Genomic DNA, 19,713 nt, shown 5'->3' with positions numbered 1-19,713 from the left:
GTGGTGGCCTTAAAATACCTAACTGTACTTGTGTCTAACCTGCACGGTTTAAGAGTCAGCATTCAGATGTCTTCTTACAAAATTAGTTATGCAGGTAAAACAGAGCAAAAGAAAAAGAAAACATGTTTTTTTAAGCCAATTTGAAATTTAATACCTTGTAGAAAGTCAAAACTCATCTGTGAGTTAGGTATAACAAGTAACATACTACTAGAAAATCAGATAAAATAAAATTACAGATTTTTAGAGGAAAGCAAGACTAAGATGTTTCAGGATAATAGCCAGAATCACTTCTGTGCATTGATTGACCTGCTTTCTACTCGGCATTGTTCTCAGTGGGAAGGATCCAGAGATCAGTAAGACAAGCTTCTTAGACCCCGAAAACGGATGATTGATTCATTCCTACATAGAAAACTATGGGAGTAAATGGAGGAGGTACTTACGCGAGCCTGATAGCGTCAGGGAGGGCTGACTTTGGAATGAAATGGTTTTTTTTTTTTACAAGTTAGGTTGGTAGAGGTATGATTTACATGCAATACAATTCACTCATTTAAAATGTAGAGTTCAATGAGTTTGAAAAGTGTATAAAGTTGAGTAACCACCACCACAGTGAATACCGTGTTTCCCTGAAAATAAGACCTAGCCAGACCATCAGCTTTAATGTGTCTTTTGGAGCAAAAATTAACATAGGACCTGGTATTATATTATATTGTATTATATTATAGACCCGGTCTTATATTAAAATAAGACCGGGTCTTATATTAATTTTTGCTCCAAAATATGCATTAGAGATGATGGTCCGGCTAGGTCTTATTTTCGGGGAAACATGGTAATACTGCTATGAATATTTAAATATAGGTCTTTGTATTGACATGTGTTGTCATTTCTCTTAGTAAATACCCAGGAATGGAATTTCTGGGTCTAATGGTAAGTATATGTTGAATTTTATAGGAAACGGCCAAATTGTTTTCTAAAGTGACTACCATTCTGCATTTTAATGGGTTTGAAGTGGTATTTCATCAGGATTTTAATTTTAATTTTCCTAATGACAAAATGATTTTGAGCATTTAAAAAAATGTTTATGTGCCATCAATCTCTCTCTCTCTCTCTCTTGCTCTCTCTTTCCCTCTTTAGTGAGATGTTTTTTTGGATCTTTTGTCCATTTTAAATTTTGTTGTTTGAATTCTCATTATTGAGTTGTAAAATTTCTGTATGTATTCTGGATATGAGTCAGTCCTTTTTAAGATATATATTTTCCAAATATTTTCTGCCAGTCTGTGGCTGGTCTTTTCATTTTTTTAAGTGTCATTTAAAGTAGAGAAGTTTTTAAATGTTGGTGAAGTCCACGATATAAGTTTTTCCTTTGATGTTTCATGCCTTTTATGTTTTCTCTAAGACATCTTTGCCTAACCCAAGGTAATAAAGATTTACTCGTTTGAAGTTCTTCTAGAAGTTTTATAGTTTTTAGGTGTTACATATATGTCTATGATACATTTTGAATTCACTGTTATATGAAGCGTAAGGTACATTGTTTTGCAGATGGATGAGCATTTGTTCCTATACTCCTTGTAAAGGCTCTTATTTCTCCATTGAATTACCTTGTCATCTTTGTTGGAAATCAGTTGTTGAAAATCATTTATGGGGGTCTATTTCTGGACCCTGTTCTGTTTCACTGACCTCCACATCTTTCCCTATGCTAATACATTATCTTGATAGCTGAAGTTTCATGCAATCTTGAATTTAGGTAATATGAATCCTCCAACTTTGTTCTTTTTTCATAGTTGTTCTGGCTCTTCTAGATTTTCGCTTTTGCATATACACTTTAAAATTATTCTGTCAATTTCTACCAAAATCCTGCTGGGATTTTAATAGGTGTTGAATCTAAGAAAATTTGGGGAGAATTGACATCTGAACAGTATTGAGTGTTTGAATCTATAGAGATGATATATGTTTTCATTTGTGAAAATCTTTGGTTTTATTCATCAATTTTTGTAGCACACAACATACAGATCTTGCATGTATTTTGCTAGATTTGTACCTATGGATTCCATGTTTACTGATGCTAATTTAAATGGTATTCCTTTTTAAAATATCCCTATTTCCAACTTTTGTTGCTATTATATAGAAACATTTCTGTATTGATCTTTTATTCTATGACTTTGCTAACCTCACTTATTATATCTAGTAGGGTTTTTGTTTGTGTGTGTGTGGATTCCTTTTGTAGATTGCTATGTAGGAAGTCATGTTGTCTGTGGAAACAGATGGTTTACTTTCTTCCTTTGTAATGTGTATGTCTTTCTTTTTCTTGTCTTATTTCAGTGGTTAAGACCTCAGTACAACGTCAAATAGATAGAAGTGAGTAGTGTGGACATCTTTGCTTTGTTGCTGATCTTGGGGGGAAAGTATTCAGTCTTTCACAAGTATATTAGCTATAAATTTTGTAGACACTTTATCAGGTTGAGGAGATTTCCTTTTATTTAGATTGGATTTGATTTGGTAGTATTTCATTAAGGTTTTTTCATCTGTGTCCATAAAGGATATTGGTCTGTACTTTTCTTGGAATGTCATTAAGGTTTTTTCCATCTTTGTCCATAAAGGATATTGGTTTGTACTTTTCTTGGAATTTCATTAAGGTTTTTTCCATCTGTGTCCATAAAGGATATTGGTCTGTACTTTTCTTGGAATATCCTTGTCTGGAGTAGTATCAGAGTAATGCTGGTCTCAAAATGGATGGGGAAGTGTTTACGCTTGTATTATCGGGAGGAATTTGTGTAGAATTATTGTTATTTATTTCTCAAATGTTTGACAGAATTCTTTAGTGAGGCCATCTGCGTGTTAAGATTTCTTTGTGGGGAAGTTTAGAAGTATGATTAAATTATTAGATAAGGGGCTATTCAGGTTATCTATGTCTTAGTAAGTGAGCTTTGATAGGTTGTCTTCCAAAGAATTTGTCAATTTCACCTGAGGTTGCAAATTTATTGCTGTAATAATTTCTACAATATTACCATATCTTTTTCATATATGTAGGATATATAATAATTCTTTCCTCTCTTATTATTGCTGTTGGTTATTTCTGTCTTCTTTTTCTCATGATCACTTTGAGTAGAGATTTATCAATTTTATTAGCTTTTCAAAGAACTAGTGTTTGATTTTATTGCATATCTTTATTATGATTGTTTTCAGTTTCACTGATTTGTGCTTTTACCTTTATTATTTTTCTTCCTTTTGCTTGCTTTGGGTTTAATTTGCTCTTCTTTGCTGGTTTCTTAAGGTAGGATCCTGGCTTACTGATTTGAGATTTCTCTTGTCTAAAATAAGCATTTAATAAATTCTCCTCTAAGCTTTAGCTGTAACCCCCAAATTTTGATATTGTATTTTCATTTTTCACTCAGTTACACATATTTTCTAATTTTCCTTTTATTGCTTCTTGACCCAAGGGTTATTTAGAGGTATGTTGTTTAATTTTCAAACGTTTGTGGACTTTCTATTTTAATTCTGTTGAGTTTAGAGGAAGTAGTTTGTATGATTTCAATCCTTTTATCTTTTTTGAGATTTATTTTATGGTCCAGAATAATTAGTCTGTCTTGGTGAATGTTTGCTGTACATGTGATATGTATGCTGCTGTCATGGAGTAGAATGTTTTACAAATGTCAGTTATATTAAGTTGGTTGATAATCCTAAATGAATTTTGAATGATATGTTGGAATTCGCTAGAGGACAAAAGATGGGGATAGGCACAGAAATATGATATTACGGAACATAATCCAATCCATTCATTTTTAGTTGAGGAAAGTATGGCCCAGAGTGGTGATACAACTTGTCCAAAGTCACATACTTGTTTGTGCCACATATTCAGTTTCCTGAATAGCCTTTAGAAGTGATAGAGTTCATCAGTGTTTTCCCCAGAAGTCATGAACTACCTTGACTTGGATTTTGATGACAAAGGAGTTTGAAAATAGCTCTATTCAAGGTGGGAATTTGTTGAACTGCTTACATGCACCATGTGTAATGGCAGAAGTGCTTGCGTTTAGTTTAAGTGGTTGAACTTTGTAGTAATAACAACAGCAATTGTAGACCCTTTAATTATTTGAGCAATCTTTTACATTTATACAATCTTTTTACATGCACACCATGACCTGGGGCCTTTTGAAGATCATGTGAGCAAGTTTTGTTATTTTCCTCAGTATTTAAGTGAAAAAATGTCAGCTCAGAGAGACTAAGTAATTTACTAAAGGTCACACAGTGATTGGTGGATTTAGGCTATTGCTTGTTCCATTGCTCAGACTATATTTTTAATCATTTCACTAACTCGAATCAGCTGTCTTAAAAATTGTACCTTTTTGAAGGGATCAAAATACAAGGTTGTGGTTGGATTAAGAGAGTTCTCTATTCTGTAATCTCCATATTAGGATTCTAACACAATTCTTGTTGGGCCAGTAATCAGTAATTAATGAGTAAAGGATAGTATATCTACACTTAATAGCATAATTTAATAATTCTGAATGTACCCTGTTTCCCCGAAAATAAGACCTAGCCAGGCAATCAGCTCTAATGCGTCTTTTGGAGCAAAAATTAATATAAGACCCGGTTTTATTTTACTATAATATAATATAATAATAATATAATATAATATAATATAATATATAATATAATATAGCATAACATTATATAATATATAAGACCGGGTCTTATTTTAATTTTTGCTCCAAAAGATGCGTTAGAGCTGATTGTCCGGCTAGATCTTATTTTCGGGGAAACACAGTACGTAGTAGTGTGGAGTATTTGTTTTTTTAAGCATATTTTTCTTCTTTATTACTTCAAAAGCAAAGTGATCTTTGTGAGCTTTATGGTTGCCTGATTCTGATAGATTATTAGATTCCCCCCAATATTGTTCATGTCTAATTTCTAAAAGTACTTTCATATCCAATTATCTAATTTAATCTTTGTGACACCCCTGTAAGATAGAGCAAGGAGTATTTTCCGGTTTTGGCTGATGAGGAAATTAGGGCATGGACCATTCATATTGGTTACCTACTATACTCATATGTTAGGTGGAGTGCACTAGGGCTATAAAGATAAACAAGTCAGGTTCCTTATCAAACAGTTGTAGTTTGAATTAGAACGCAGATCACGTTGTCTCTTATTTTCAGCAAACTATTTAATACCATTGTCATGAAGCTGATGCTCTGAGAAGTTTCCCCTCACATTAAATTTGCTCCTGAGGGTAGTCCTTCTCCCTTCTTTAATGGTAATTTTCTTCCAATTTTAAAAGTAATACATGTTCTTTGTGGACAATTTGAACATTTTTTAAAAGCTCAGAAAAGAGAATAAAAAATGATGTGTAATCCTTCTGCCCAGTGACAACCATTGTTAACATTTAGATGCATATAATTTTAATCTTTTATTACCCTAGGTATATATGTGTATAAAATATTTTATGTTTGTAAAATTTCAGGTACCTTCTAATCTTAAAATTGATTTCATGATGCTTTCTCTTTTCTCTTATAAAATGAGATTGATTTATAGTTTTCAGTATAAATGTATTATTGTAGACTCATCTTTTGGTGGTGGTGGATTCAGTTGAGTAAATGTTGTCGGTGAACAGGGAGCGTGTGATTAATTTTGCTTTAATAGTAGAGGTAGGAGCTATGGAAGTCAGATGAATGTTCACAGGAATTTTCTGCTGCTGGTTTTGGCTATTTTGTCTGTAACTAGACAAAGGAGATCGAATATTCTGGTAATCCTTCTTGTCTTTCCTCAACTTGTACTCTCACTTAATCTTTTACTGAAGAAACTAAAATTTCTTTAGCTACAACTCTTTCTGATCAGGTCACTAAATCTATTTTCATGTTTCACAATTGGATACTTTGTACTATTTTAAGTTTTTTTATTTTAGCTCTTCAATTTAAAAATTTTAATTCTCCCACCTTTTAGGTGAAGTTTAATTTGAGGTGGCACTGACTGAAGCTCCAATTAGTTGCATTTGAAAGAGAGTGGTATGCAGACAGTAATTAGTAGACGTATAAAGACTGTAGGGATTGGATATCATCTTTACACTGTCTTTTTGAAAATAGAAAATACTAATCTTATTTTTTCTAGATCTTCATATTTTTAAAAGTATTTTATAGATTAGCTGGATTGTGTTTTCTCTGAGATAAGTAAATGTATGGTATGCCTCTGAATATAATTTAGGAATAGTCTTCCCATAGCAACCTCAAGAAGTGTTTGTGGAAAATACGTGTGAATGATGGTGCCTGTGATCTCGTGATGGTTTTGTGAGACCTTTGACTAAAGCAGGAAACTCTCAGTTGATTACTTGGTCTGGTGATAATGATTTGTTTTCTGCTGGCTTGTTACGTACCACCAACTGGTTTTTCAGCATTGAGGTGTCCTGTTGTACTTCATTCTCTGGTGATATTAAAACTTGATTGGAATGAGGAGAACTAATAGTATGTTTTCCTCTTCTCTTAGATTCATGCCCGCAACCAAAATGAAATAATTTTTGGACTGAATGATGGCTACTATGGTGCTCCGTTTGAACATAAGGTAAGAGGACTTTCTTGGTGCTATGAGTTTTGTTTAGTGCGGCTGTGCCTTGACTTGTATGGTAAAATGCTCTGTGTAAACAGAACCACTGTAAGTTTGTTGTGTAGTGTGGCTTAGGGTGGAAGCCTTTTAAAATGAAAACTTATTTTGTAACCACCCCGATTCATGTTTTCTGAATCCAGGTTCTCTTCATTTTTTAAAAGAAAATCTGAACTGTTTTTTCCTTATCCTACATAATTCTTTGGGAGTTAAGAATGGTGAATTTTGATTAGATGCAATACAATTTTACTAAATGTTTCAGATAGCTTTTACAACTTTCAGTACATTTAAGAAATTATGAATCAGGTTATATTATAGTCAGCACTATATAGCTACAGGCGATTAGAGAAAGGAAAGGAAAGAGAATCCATGTTTACCAAGTACCTACTAGTATTTATGGTACTATGCCCACTTATCCCACTTAGTAATAGCTACAAACCAATGAGGCACGTTTTCTGTATTGTTTGCTCTTAGTGATCATGTTACTTCATAATTCTTGGTTGTCTTAAATGCTATTGCTAGAATGCTCCATTCATTCAACAACTATTTATTGAGCACCTGCTGAATGTCAGCTACTGTGCTCTAAGAGCTAAGGGTACAGTAGTGAGCAAATGGATATTTTCCTATTGTCATGGAATATATGGAAGAGACAAGCAGTGATAAAGGAACCTGACAAATAAATATACAAACACAAATGGTGGTAAGTGCTATTAAAATGTGTAATAAGGACCTTATTACCCACTCTAGTGACTCAAGAAAGGTCTTCTTGGCGACATGACTTTTAAGGTTACAATCCAGAGGATGAGTGAAAGTGAACTATGTGGAGGGAGTGGGGCTGAATAGAGCACATTCCAGGCAGAGAAGGGTAACATGTTGGAAGGCCATGTAGTGGAACCGGACATGGTGAGTTTTAGGGACTGAATGAAGGTCAGAGTGATGAGGGAGAATGATACCCTATGAGGCTGGGGAGGTGGGTAAGGAACACATCATACAGAACCTTTTATAGGATTTTATCCTAATAGCGGTGGAGCGTGTTAAAGGATTTTTAGCCCGGCACAGATATAGATTTGGGTTTTAATAATTTCACTCTGGCTGCAGTAAAGATTGATTGTAAAAGATACAAGAATACATGAGGGAAGACAGTAAGGAGGATCTTCCAGTGTATTAGGTAAGAGGTGCTGATACTTTGGAATAACAGGGTTGTGGTAGATTAGAGAGAAGATGGATTTAAGAGAGTTTTAGGAGGTAAAGCCATTAGGATTTGGTATGGTTTGAATTTGGGGTACAAGGAAAAAGGAGGTGTTAAGGATGGCTTTTGGGTTTCTGGCTTGGGTGAAGTAACTGGATGGATAAAGGTGCCAAACACTGAGAAAACTAAGGACACTGGAGGCAGACGGATTGGTGGGTGCAGATCCTGAGTTGAGATTTGATCATATGGACTTTGAGATGCCTTCAGGTTAGCCATGTGGAGATGTTAAGTAGGCATTTGGATATACCGTGTTTCCTCGGAAATAAGACCCAGCCGGACCATCATCTCTAATGCGTCTTATGGAGCAAAAATTAATATAAGACCCAGTCTTATTTTAATATAAGACTGGGTCTTATGTAATGTAATGTAATGTAATGTAATGTAATGTAATGTAATGTAATGTAATGTAATGTAATGTAATAAGACCGGGTCTTATGCAATATTACATAAGACCCGGTCTTATATTAATTTTTGCTCCAAAAGACACATTAGAGCTGATGGTCTGGCTAGGTCTTATTTTCGGGGAAACATGGTATGAGTCTGGAGTTAGAGGAGAGAAGTGAGTTAGAGATATAAGTATGGGGCCAATAGTCAGTGAAGTCTTGAGTACAGATAAGATAGACTAAGGACAGGCTCTACAGTGAGAAAAAAAGGAGCTTAGTAACCAACTCTTGATGACGTCTAACTGTTAAAGACCAAATAGAGGAAGAGGCATTGGAAAAGGTGACTGAGAAGGAGTGGCGAGAGGCAAATAAGGGAAAGAGAGTGAAATCTCTTATACAGTCTCTGAGGCCAAAGAGAGAGGTTTTTGTTTTGTTTTGTTTTTCTCTTTTGAGGAGTGGTCAAATAAGATGAGAACTGAAAATTGCCCATTGGATTTGGCATAATGGAAGCTATTCTTGGTGACTTCTTCAGGACTCAGTTTAGGCTCTGATACGCTTTTCTTCTTTCTTTATTATAAAGTCCTTATCTTCTGAGACCCTGTAGTGTATCAACATCTTATGTATACCTTTGACATAGGTATATGAGGTCAGACAATTAAGTTCACGAACTCATCCTAGAAAAAGTGCTACATACCTCACTGCTGAATATCACTACGGTCACCTTCGGAGTACTCCCCTTGGGAAGCTACGCACCGATGCCAGCGCCTAGTCCACCCTTCAAAGCAATTTTGGAACTCTTTTTCTGGAATGGCCGTCAGAGCTGTTGTCCTACGAGTATACTTCCTTTCTAATTGAACCTTCACGCACAAAAAACAAAAAAAGCAAGCAAAACTGGGATCTTCCCCTTACAGGAACAAAGCCTGATCCTTCTTGCCCAGAGCAGAATTCTTGTGTGTTTTAGACAGGCTGTTCCTGAATGGGAGGGGAGCAGAAAGGACCGAGGCAATCACGCTCAGTTTCATCTCCCAAGCTCAACAATCAGATAAGTCATCTGCGGGTCTTAGGGAGGAGTGCGTGAAGGATGTGAAAAAACTGCAAATGTTCTTTTAATTACCTTCTCCCCTGGGAAATAAAGTGGGAAGTTTTTCTCCTGTGTGGAAACATATATGCCAGGCACTATTTATTGTAAGTGCTTTACATATTTTACCTCATTTAAAGCTCACAATTGTTCTTATATAGAAGAGGAACTGGCACAGGTCAGTTTCCCAAGATGACACAGCTACTAAGTAGCAGAGCTGAGAGATTCAAGACCAAATGGTCAATAAATGACTATTGAATATATGATTGTCGTAAGTGGTACATTTTATTATATAGTCCTTCAGTTAATGAGTTTTGTAAACTTGTAAGTCCCACTTATCTTGCCCCTGTACCAGCTTTCAAATGAACACCTGACATAGAGGCAGCACCTTAAAAAGCATTTATTTTTTCTTTTGTAAGAAATCAGTGTTTCTTGTCAAGATGGCCTCGTAAGTGTATACTTTGATCCCTCTGCTGCATCAAACAAAAAGCAATGACTGATGAAATCAGAAATTTAAAGAGGACCTGCCTTACTAATGCAAAGAAACAAAAAGCAAGATAATGATTATCTTTGAAACAGAATTGCAATAGAAACATAAAGAAGTGGGCGGAAGCAGAAGCTTTGGGCATAGGCTGAAAGATGTACTCCTCTGAGCAAAATGAGCACTAAATGCTAAGCTAGGGCTCTCTCTGAGACGTCTTAGACATCTTTGAGAAACTGCAGATCTATAAGGATAATTCTAAAAGGGAAAATCTTAAAAGCTAGCAGGGAGAACGAAAATATTACATGAATTAGGCTGACAGCCAATGTCTCATCAGCAACGGTAGATGCCAGAAGAAATGTATCTTCAAAGTGCTGTTAACTATTCATGTATAATTCTATTTATTGTGAACTTTCAGTCAGGAGTGACAGAGACAATTTTAAGTGTACAAAGATTGCGAGTTTATTACCCACAGACCCTTTCTCTGTGCTATAGTGAATGATGCAGACCGAGAAGTGATTCCAAAGGGGAGATGTGGGTAGTAACAGCAAGTTACAGCAAGCTGCATAAAAATGGTTCAAACGTTAGTGAATTAACTACTGCCTATAAACTAATAAGCAAACAAAAACTAATGTATAGTAAGTTTCTGTGTTTTAAGTTAAAACAAACTAGAGCATTGTTATTCAAAGTATAGTATGTGGACCAGAACCAATCCAATGACCATCTATCACCAGTATGTGGTGCGCCAAGTAAAAAAATTGAAAGTAAATGTTTCAAAACTTTTATGGCAATTTGACATTATTATGCCTTTTTATTGTACTTTCCGAAAGTATTGGTTTGCAAGGGGTTGAAGGAAAAGCAACTGGTGCTTTCCCACAGAGAGTTTGAGAAGCATTGCTCCAGACAATAATAAGGTGAGGGAGGGGGTTTAAGGATGGAAGACTCATCGAGGTCACTGTTTTGTCTGGGAGACAAATAGAGATTCTAACCAGCTGTAGAATTTCTTAGAAAAATTTGCGGTCAAGTATGCATGTTAAACATTTAAAGATAACTAGTAATGACTAGAAACAACACAGATTTTTAATTAACAGAGGGAGAAAAGGGAAGATAAAGTGTAGAAAACTTTGTTAACTTGATAGGAGACAGAAAAGGAGAACAGAAATGAAAACAAATAGTAAACAGAAACTTGTAGCACAGAGGCAGTGGTAGAAATAAGTCCAAATATATTTGTAATCACAGTAACTGTTAATGGTTAGCATGTCTGTGTGTGAAATACAGCATGAAGGATTTAAAAACTGCTGAAGCAACAAGGCTGTCAGAACAGGATTGTATTTTAATAATGTGTGTTCTATCGTGTTTCCCCCAAAATAAGACCTAGCCAGGCATCAGCTCTAATGCGTCTTTTGGAGCAAAAATTAATATAAGACCCAGTATTTATATTATTATATTATATTATATTATATTATATTATATTATATTATATTATACCTGGTCTTATAGTAAAATAAGACCGGGTCTTATATTAATTTTTGCTCCAAAAGACGCATTTGAGCTGATGGTCTGGCTAGGTCTTATTTTTGGGGAAACACAGTATACAGGAGAGTAAGAATTACACTCATGAAGCAATAAGGAAGCATGTTTTAAAGCAACTTTTAAAACAGTAACTAAATTTTTTCTTGATCACTTCCTTAGCATTCTTGGTTTTTTTACATTAGCTGTATTCAGAAGCACTTTCATTATTACTTCTGATGATCATGTTGCTGTTAATCTTCTCTCTGACCATATTACTTAAAGTGCCTTCAGCCACTATGGTCTAAAAGATGAAATTATTTATTTGCTCAGAACTTTTGTCTTGTTACCTTTTTCCCAAAAAGGATTTCCTTCCTTCCTTCCTTCCTTCCTTCCTTCCTTCCTTCCTTCCTTCCTTCCTTCCTTCCTTCCTTCCTTCCTTTTTACTTTAAGTATATAAGTACAATTGGTGTACAGTCTGTATTGGTTATATTAGTTTCAGGTGTACAATGCAGTGATTTGACATATTGATACCTTACAGTGTGATCAGCTCACCAATTCTAGTAATCATCTATCACGGTGCAAATGTATCATGATATTATTGACTAAATTCCCCTTCCCCTTTTCACCCATTCCCCCACTCCCTCCTTTGTGGTAACCATCCTTTCAGTATCTGTTTCTATGAGTCTGTTTTGTTTTGTTTTTACATTCCACATATAAGTGAAACCATATGGTATTTGTCTTTCTCTTCCTGATTTATTTCACTTAGTTTGCCCTCTAGAGCCATACATGTTGCAAATGGCAAGATTCCTTTTCTTTTTTATGGCTGAGTAATATTCCATTGTATATAATTACCACATCTTCTTTATCCATTCATCTATTGATGGACATCTAGGCTGCTTCTATATCTTGGCTATTATAAATAATGCTGTAATGAACATAGGGGTGCGTATATCTTTTCAAATTAGTGTTTTCATTTCCTTTGGATGAATACCCAGATGTGCAATTGCTGGGTCGTATGTATGGTATGTCCATTTCTAGTTTTTTTGAGGAACCTCCACACTGTTTTCCATAGCGGCTGCACCAGTCTGCATTCCCATCAACAGTGCACGAGTCTGAACCCTGTACCTTCAGAATCTTATGGAGGCTTCGTCATGTAGGCATGATCGATCATTCCATTTTCAGCCCCTCTCCCCTCTCTGGAGGATTGGCGGCAGGGCTGAAAATTCCAAGCTTCTAATCCTGGCTAGGTCTTTCCAGTGACCACCCCTCATCCAGGAGCCATCCAGCAGAGTTCCCTCGTTAGAACAAAAGACACACACCCAGGAAATTACAAGGTGTTCAAGAGCCCTGTGTCAGGAACTGGGATCAAAGACCAAATATTGGAACAAAGATGCTTGTAGGCTTTTATCACTTAGGAAATTACAAGGGCTTTAAGAGCTCTGTCCCAGGAGCTGGGGGCAGAGACCAATATATGTATTTATTTTATTATCTCACAGGTACTGGGGATAAAAAAAGTATTAGACACAGATTCACAAATATTTATTCTTTTTAGTTGAGGAGATAAAATTACATATATTCCAGAATAACTCCAGTTTACAAATGGCTTTGGTTTGAAAAATTGTTTTTGATATCAGTTATTTGGGTCGTGCAGATAACACAGGTGAATTATAGCAAACCTTAAATAATTTGAAGAGCACCTTAGGAACAGGTGTTCTGTTTAATGTTTGGGGACTGTCGAAAAACAGAGAGGAACACTTATAGCTTGAAGTCGGGGGGGATGGGAGTTGGTGAATAAGACAGGGTGGCCAGGAGCGGTGTTTTCTGGGTGGATTTAACTGCTACGATGGCAATTGAGGAGACGGGGAATGAGAGGCTGTTGGGCCATCTTTTTATCCAATAAGCTGGAACCCTTGCAGATCCAAGTTCAGGAGGTTTTGCCTTTAATATAGACATGTAAGATCATCTTTACCTGAATTTCCTTTTGACATCTACTTTCTGGGAGGAGGCTGACAGCTACCTGGATGCACGCACACTCGTGGTGGTTAAGAATTGGGTTTTGGAATCAGATTGATGTGAATTTAATTCCAGGCACTGCTGCTTACCTGTAAGAGAGCTCTTGGACAAAGTGAGTTATCTCTGCATTTGTTTTCTCATCTGTAAATGGAGATAATTTCTACCTCATCATAGATTAAAGGTGATAATGGATATTCCAAGCATGGCCCATGAATAGGGTTCAATAATCAATGGAAACTACTACTCACTAGGCTCTAAACCTGTTGATAAGAGGGATCACATAATGCTTACCATTACGTCAGCTGTGTCTGTTGCACAGCGCTGCCATGTACGGGGGCTCAATAAAATGTATTAATGAATGCAGGTGAGTGCTTGCTGTGGTTAGGACTATCGTGACAGTAATTGAGATTAAAAATCTTGAGGGAATACCATTTCTCTCTCCCACCCGACTTTACCTCCAGCTCCAACTTTTGGAGTTTTATTTTTATGAACTCATACTGTCATAATAACGCTTAACTGTTGTGTTTTTGACCACGTGCAAAAAGCATTAGCTTGGTAAGAATTCTTTTCTCAGACTAAAAACTGTAACAGCAGTGTCTTCAGAGGCCAGTAGATGGCAATGCTTTCTCATTGTAAAGGGGAAAAAAGAGCAGAAATAGAATCCAACAAAAAAGGATCAAATCTTTTTGGAATGAAACTCCCAAGAGATTAAAATAGCAACGTGGTGATTAATTTCACAAATGCAGCCCCATAACTTGATCATCGCAGGTACACAGTCAAGCTGAGATTAAAGATTTAGGGACAACAGGAAGTTTTATGGTCTGAGAGCCTGTACGAATGAAAAATCCTATTTTACATTTTTCAAGGACTGCTTTTCAAAAGCAGAAAGCCTGAATTCTAATCCCAGTTTTGTTCTGGTACCGTGTTCCTTGAGCAAGTCACTTAACCTCTCTTAGTTTTAGGTTCCTCATCTCAAAAGTAAGACTATCCTAATTAGCTGATTAACACTGGAGGGAGTACTAGAGTCATCTAGCTCACTGCCCCTATTTCATGGATGAAGAAACTGAGGCTCAGGGAGCCTCATGAACTCTTGAACTTGACATGGCAAGTTAGTTTCATGCTGTAGATGTAAGTTAGACATAGCGATAATGTCATATACGTGTAATATGTAATAGAATAAAACCACTACATACTTACTTTTGTAGCTCTTTTACTTTTAAGGATTTGTTATAAATGATTAACTCCATCCTTACAAATGGCTTCTGAGGAAGGTAGAGCATCTATTATTAGTAGTTTTAGTAGTAGTAATAGTAATCTAATAAGCAGGCATCTAATAGGTACACAATAAGTATTTGGGGAGTAAGTGAATGACCAAGATCTCAGGATGAGTTAGTGGCAGACCAGGATCAGAACATATCTCTTTTTTTCTAGATACGTACTTTCTTCATTACACTGTGTCACCTATGTAAAAGTGATGGATAGATATTTTCATCATTTAATTTCTTTTTGAGGTTTCTTTCATCATTTAACTTGATTAACTTTGATTGTGATCACGTGCTGTTAGATCGTCTTTAACTTACAGCAGCTGAAGTGGGCAGCTATTAGTTTTTCGTTTTCAGGATAAAGATGTTGAAACCTTTCTAGAAAAGTTAAGAGAGTTCCATTTAGTTAACTTTATGGAACTGAGAAATTAAAAAGATGGCCACTTCCTCTTGCTAGTCAAATTAATGGATGCTAACTTGTTTCCAAAGTGCATTCCACACAGTCCATAAGCAGAACGTTCAGAAGTAGGGATTAAGGGTCCCTAGTAGCCTGTGTTTTAACGACAAAGAAAGGGCTATCGTATAATTTCTGTCCAGGTCTCAAGCAAAAGTAGGAAAATCATAAAAATAGCTAATTTCTACACATATCCTATTTAGTTTCCTTTGTACCTTCTGCCCCCTATTACAAAATATAAGAAACAAAGACTAGACAGATTCTAAGGGGCTGTGTCTAATAGCTGCCTGCTTTATTATAAAACATCCAGGTATGTGAGCTCAGTTTAAATCCAGGGTAAAACTTTGTTTCTGAGTTGTTTGAGCTGGTGTGATAGCCTAGTCACAGTATTACACCAGGTAGGTACAGAACTTTTGAGGACGACTGTTGTTAGTTTTCATTTTCGAAATGCCTACTTTATGTCAGACACTATATCGGTTGTTTTACGTGTTTTTATTTAATTTGTGTAACAACCCCATGAGATAGTTATCATCATTTTACTGGTAAAGTACCCTACAAGAGAACATTAAACTACGGACCCAAGATTACATAGCTAGTAAGGTAGCAGGTCCATGATTCAAATCCAGGTCTGACTTATTCAAAGGCTTTTTCTCTTAAACACTATGCTATGTGGCATCTGCACATTTCTCCGCAATTCATATAGCGTGTCAAAGTACTAAGTCTCTGTCTTTACCTTTTACCAGAGATAGACTGTGTGCATTGTGAGAATAAAATGAGAGAGTACACGGGAAAGTGCTTTGAATGGTACAAAGTGCAGTATTGCACAGACTTTGGGTATTTATTATTGTGGAGTGGGCATGCAATGCCCATGAGGCCATCAGCCCACTGAAATCCACAAAAAGTTCCGTGCATTAGTCACTGTATTTGGCTTCCCTCTGAGTCTTTTTTTCCCCTCTTTTCTCTTGGATCAAATTAACTTCTGACAGATGTTTGGAAAATCGTCTTATCCTGTAATTCATATTTATAAATCCTGCTGCTGCAGTGTGGTCCCCATTCTCTCTCTTCATTGATGCCAGAGAATAATCTGGGAAAATGCCACGTTTCCTGTTATGCATTTGGAAGTTCTTGTCTTCTTAGCACAATCTGAGCTTTTCAGAATTTTGATACCGGAAAATTCAAAGCCAAACATGGTTCTTCATATAGATATTTTAGATTCTTGAGAAGTAAATAGAAACAGAGCTCCAGACTTGTCCTCACTAGGGGATTCAGAGAGTTTAAAATTCTGTTTTGTTTAAAATTCTGAAAACTAGTTTTTACTATTCTCTCTGACATTTGTGATGAGGGCATTCTTGACTGTATTCCCTCCCTCCCCCGATAGTTTCGGTTTATCTGCAGAGCTGGGAATCCTTTGTTTTATTTAAAATCTCTCCACTAATGCTAGTTAACAGGATATCACTATTGCCTCTTCTTCCTCTCTCACTTCTCTCACAGTGATAGTAATTTGTATATACATCTTTCCTCCTCTTAGGGTGTAAGCTCCTTTAGGATTGAGGTTGTGTCTCACCCACTTTTGTAGCCCCAGGATTTAGCATAGACTATGCTTAGTAAATATTTTTCCATGAGTGGATGAAGTTTACTAGGATCACATGGTTCCTATCTCTACTCTATTCTAAAATATACTTTTTATTTAAAGGATGGCTACTTCAGCAGGGCCCCTTGCCGCCCTCACGTCAGGGCGTAACATTAATGACATTAGTCCACTTTGTACTTGGAGTGTGTGACTATGATTGTGATGATTTTTTGAGGGTTGTTTGAAACACTGAAGTATGAACAAGAATCTCTTCATCCCTCTTGACTTAAATTAAAAAGAAAAAAAAAAGAATTGATTTAGTTTCAGTACCTGTATACCTTTTTTAATGACACTATTCTTATTTCTCATTAGTTTTCACTGTTTTGAGGGAGAGGAAAACATCCTTTCTTATCCCAAACCTTGTACAAAACCTGGGGGAAAATACATATTCAGCATCAGCTCAGTGTCTAAGAAGAGGGCTTGCCTCCCCTCCCTAACAAGTTAAGCATCTGGTGCCCACGGCTTGAAGGTGCTTGACGGAGATACTTGCATAATTATTCTGTTTTAACTTGGCTGACACTTAAAAGTGTATTAATGTCCAAAGGAACATATACACATAGGAACACAGGCTGTCTTATGGATTCATCAGGTAGCTGTTTTAGGAATAGTTGTACAAATAAATACTATATTTAAAAAAAATATACACATTGCATCTGAAAATGTGCTCAGGTAGTAGAATGAGCCATTGTTTTGTTTTGTTTTTTTCCCCTTGCCCATTATAGTTTCTTATTCTACTAAGTAAGTAGAAGAAGGGCTGCTTGCAAAGCTCACTTACAGTTTGAAGAATAACAGAGAACACCAACAGTCCTGCTGGGGAGAGCTTTTGGTGCAGTCCTTAAGCCACTGTCCTCTGGCTTCCACTTGGGCCTTTTGTCTTTTTATTAACCTATTGTATCTGGATGATTCAACCCGCTGCCAAGTCTTCATCTCCAGTCTATATTCCCATATATCTAGATGTGTGTCAAATTGCTTTAATATTTCAGAGATAAAACAATGTACAAGTCCCAAACTGAGCCCAATTTCCCTCCCCCTTTCAAAAAAACCCTCTTTCTGTTGTGTTCCTTAGTTCAGTGAGTGGTACTGCTATCCATCGGCTTTCTCATGTTAGAACAGGGGGAAATCCTGGACCCCTCCCTCTTTTTTTGAATCACTGCTGATGGTACCTGCTAAATATCTACATACTTCCTTCCTGGTTCTTGATGTTGTAGCCAGATGTATCTTGTTGAAATGCTGGTTATGGCTCTCCTTTATTCAGATCATTTCAGAGCAATTAATGAATGATTTATAAGATCTGGCTATGGTCTGGTTCCTGGTTTCTAAGCACCCCACCCATAATACTTTCTTATGCTAAAATTTATGCATCTCAGTTTTAGCTTAGGTCCCATTTCCATAGAATGGTTTCCTGTGAATACCCGCTAAGTCCAGTTTGGGTGCCCTCTTATGTGCTCCCATAGCAAATGGCATTTCATTTCCCTTGTGACGGGTCCTTACCCTGTTCTGTTCTGATTGCCCATTTGGTCGTCTTTCTTTCGTATTAGAATGTAAGCTACGTTAGGGCAGGAACAATGTGTATCTTCATCACTAATTTATCCATAGTATTTAGGACCATGCCTGGCACATAGCAATAATTTAATAAATATTTGTTGAATGAATGAATGAACCTTCTGTTGACCCAGATCATTAAATATTCTATTGGGATACACTCCTTGGCTGTCATCAGTTGGATAGCTTGTTACTCAGAATTCCAGTTCTCTATGTTTAAGTAGTTCCTGACCATTTCTGCGTAGACACCTGCCATTTGTAAGTTATTATACCTTAAATGGAAGTCTTTATTTTTCTCTCCAGCCTTGCTTTCCCTTCCCATTTTCCACATCTTTATTAACTACTTTCCCACTTATCCAGGCCTCAAATCTGCAGTTAGGTTTGATTGATTTCTTTTATTCACTGGATTTAGTCACTGGACTCTTTTGCATCCTTCTTTGAAACAACCCACATCCATGACTACTTTTCCGTCTCCCCTGCCGTAATCCTAGCTCCCAGCGGCATCCCGAGGGCTGATGACTGCACTAGTTTCCTGGCGGGCCTATGCACTCTAGTCTCTTTGTATCCACTCTGTCTTACTCACCACTGCCGATTAATCTTCCTAAAGCGTACTTTCGTTTTGGTTGTATAGAGTAACCATTGTTTGCTAGATGTGTCCAGATTTCTGACCCGATTTCCTACTCTCCATCAGCCTATATTCAGTCAGTGGTGCAGTGCTTTGGTTTCTGTTTCTGCTTTTTTCTTCTCCTTGTTCTCCTTCTTCCTCCTCCTCTTCCTTGTTCCTCTTTCTGTGTCTCTCTCTGTTTCTCTCTCTCTCTCTCTGTCTCTTTCTTTGTCCGTCTGTCTTTTTTTCATGGTTTGAGCTCTGTCTCATTACCTCTAGTAAGCGTGGATTTTCAGAAAAGCCCCCAACTGGTATTTGGACATTCTGCCTCCTCTAGTTCACATTTGTCATTACCAGAGGAACCTTCCTGAAATTTAGGTCCGATCATTACCTACATTGTCAGAAATTTGTCATGAGTCCTTAGTGACCAAAGGTTGACTTTGTCTTTGCTCTTTAGCATGGCATTCAAAGCTTTGGGTCCCCTGGGCCTCCCAACCTACTTTTTCAGCTTTATTTCCCACTATTTCCTTCCTCAGAGTTTTGAGTAACTACCACATCTCCAAAGCTGAGCACATTGGACAACTATTTAATTTTCTCCGAATGCAGCTTGTGTTTTCCCACTCTCACGTTTTGGCTAAAGGTGTTCAGTCTGTGTGGGACTTTTCCTTCACTGCCATTCAGCTTTTTAGTGCTCCTTAATCTATCCCAAATACTGCTACCCCTTGCGACCTTTGATGTTGCTGCTTCTGCTAGATGGAATCTTTATTGCATCAGAACTCCTGTAGCTTTTTTTCCCCCAACCTTTCTTATGCCACGTTTGCATTTTTACTTCACTCAGAACCTTAGCTGGGTTGGGTAGTTTTATATAAGGATGGTGGCAACTGCCTGGCAACCTGTATGTATTAGATGTTTAGTAAACACTG

General features: G+C 36.7%; 1 protein-coding gene across 1 annotated transcript in view; it reads left to right on the top strand.

Annotated features, from left to right (window-relative positions):
• UVRAG (UV radiation resistance associated) overlaps nt 1-19,713 on the top strand; it is a 274,598-nt gene that overhangs the window by 40,600 nt on the left and 214,285 nt on the right. The window contains exon 5 of the mRNA XM_019726447.3: nt 6,469-6,543. Within this exon, the coding sequence (XP_019582006.3) occupies nt 6,469-6,543 (75 nt within the window). The remainder of the gene's footprint in view (nt 1-6,468; nt 6,544-19,713) is intronic.

This window comes from Rhinolophus sinicus, chromosome 14 (genome assembly GCF_057876585.1).
Source record: "Rhinolophus sinicus isolate RSI-liver-muscle chromosome 14, RSI-T2T, whole genome shotgun sequence".
Classification (NCBI taxonomy): Eukaryota; Metazoa; Chordata; class Mammalia; order Chiroptera; family Rhinolophidae; genus Rhinolophus; species Rhinolophus sinicus.
The sequence above is the reverse complement of the archived record's forward strand: the minus strand, read 5'-3'. Positions and strand labels throughout refer to the sequence as shown.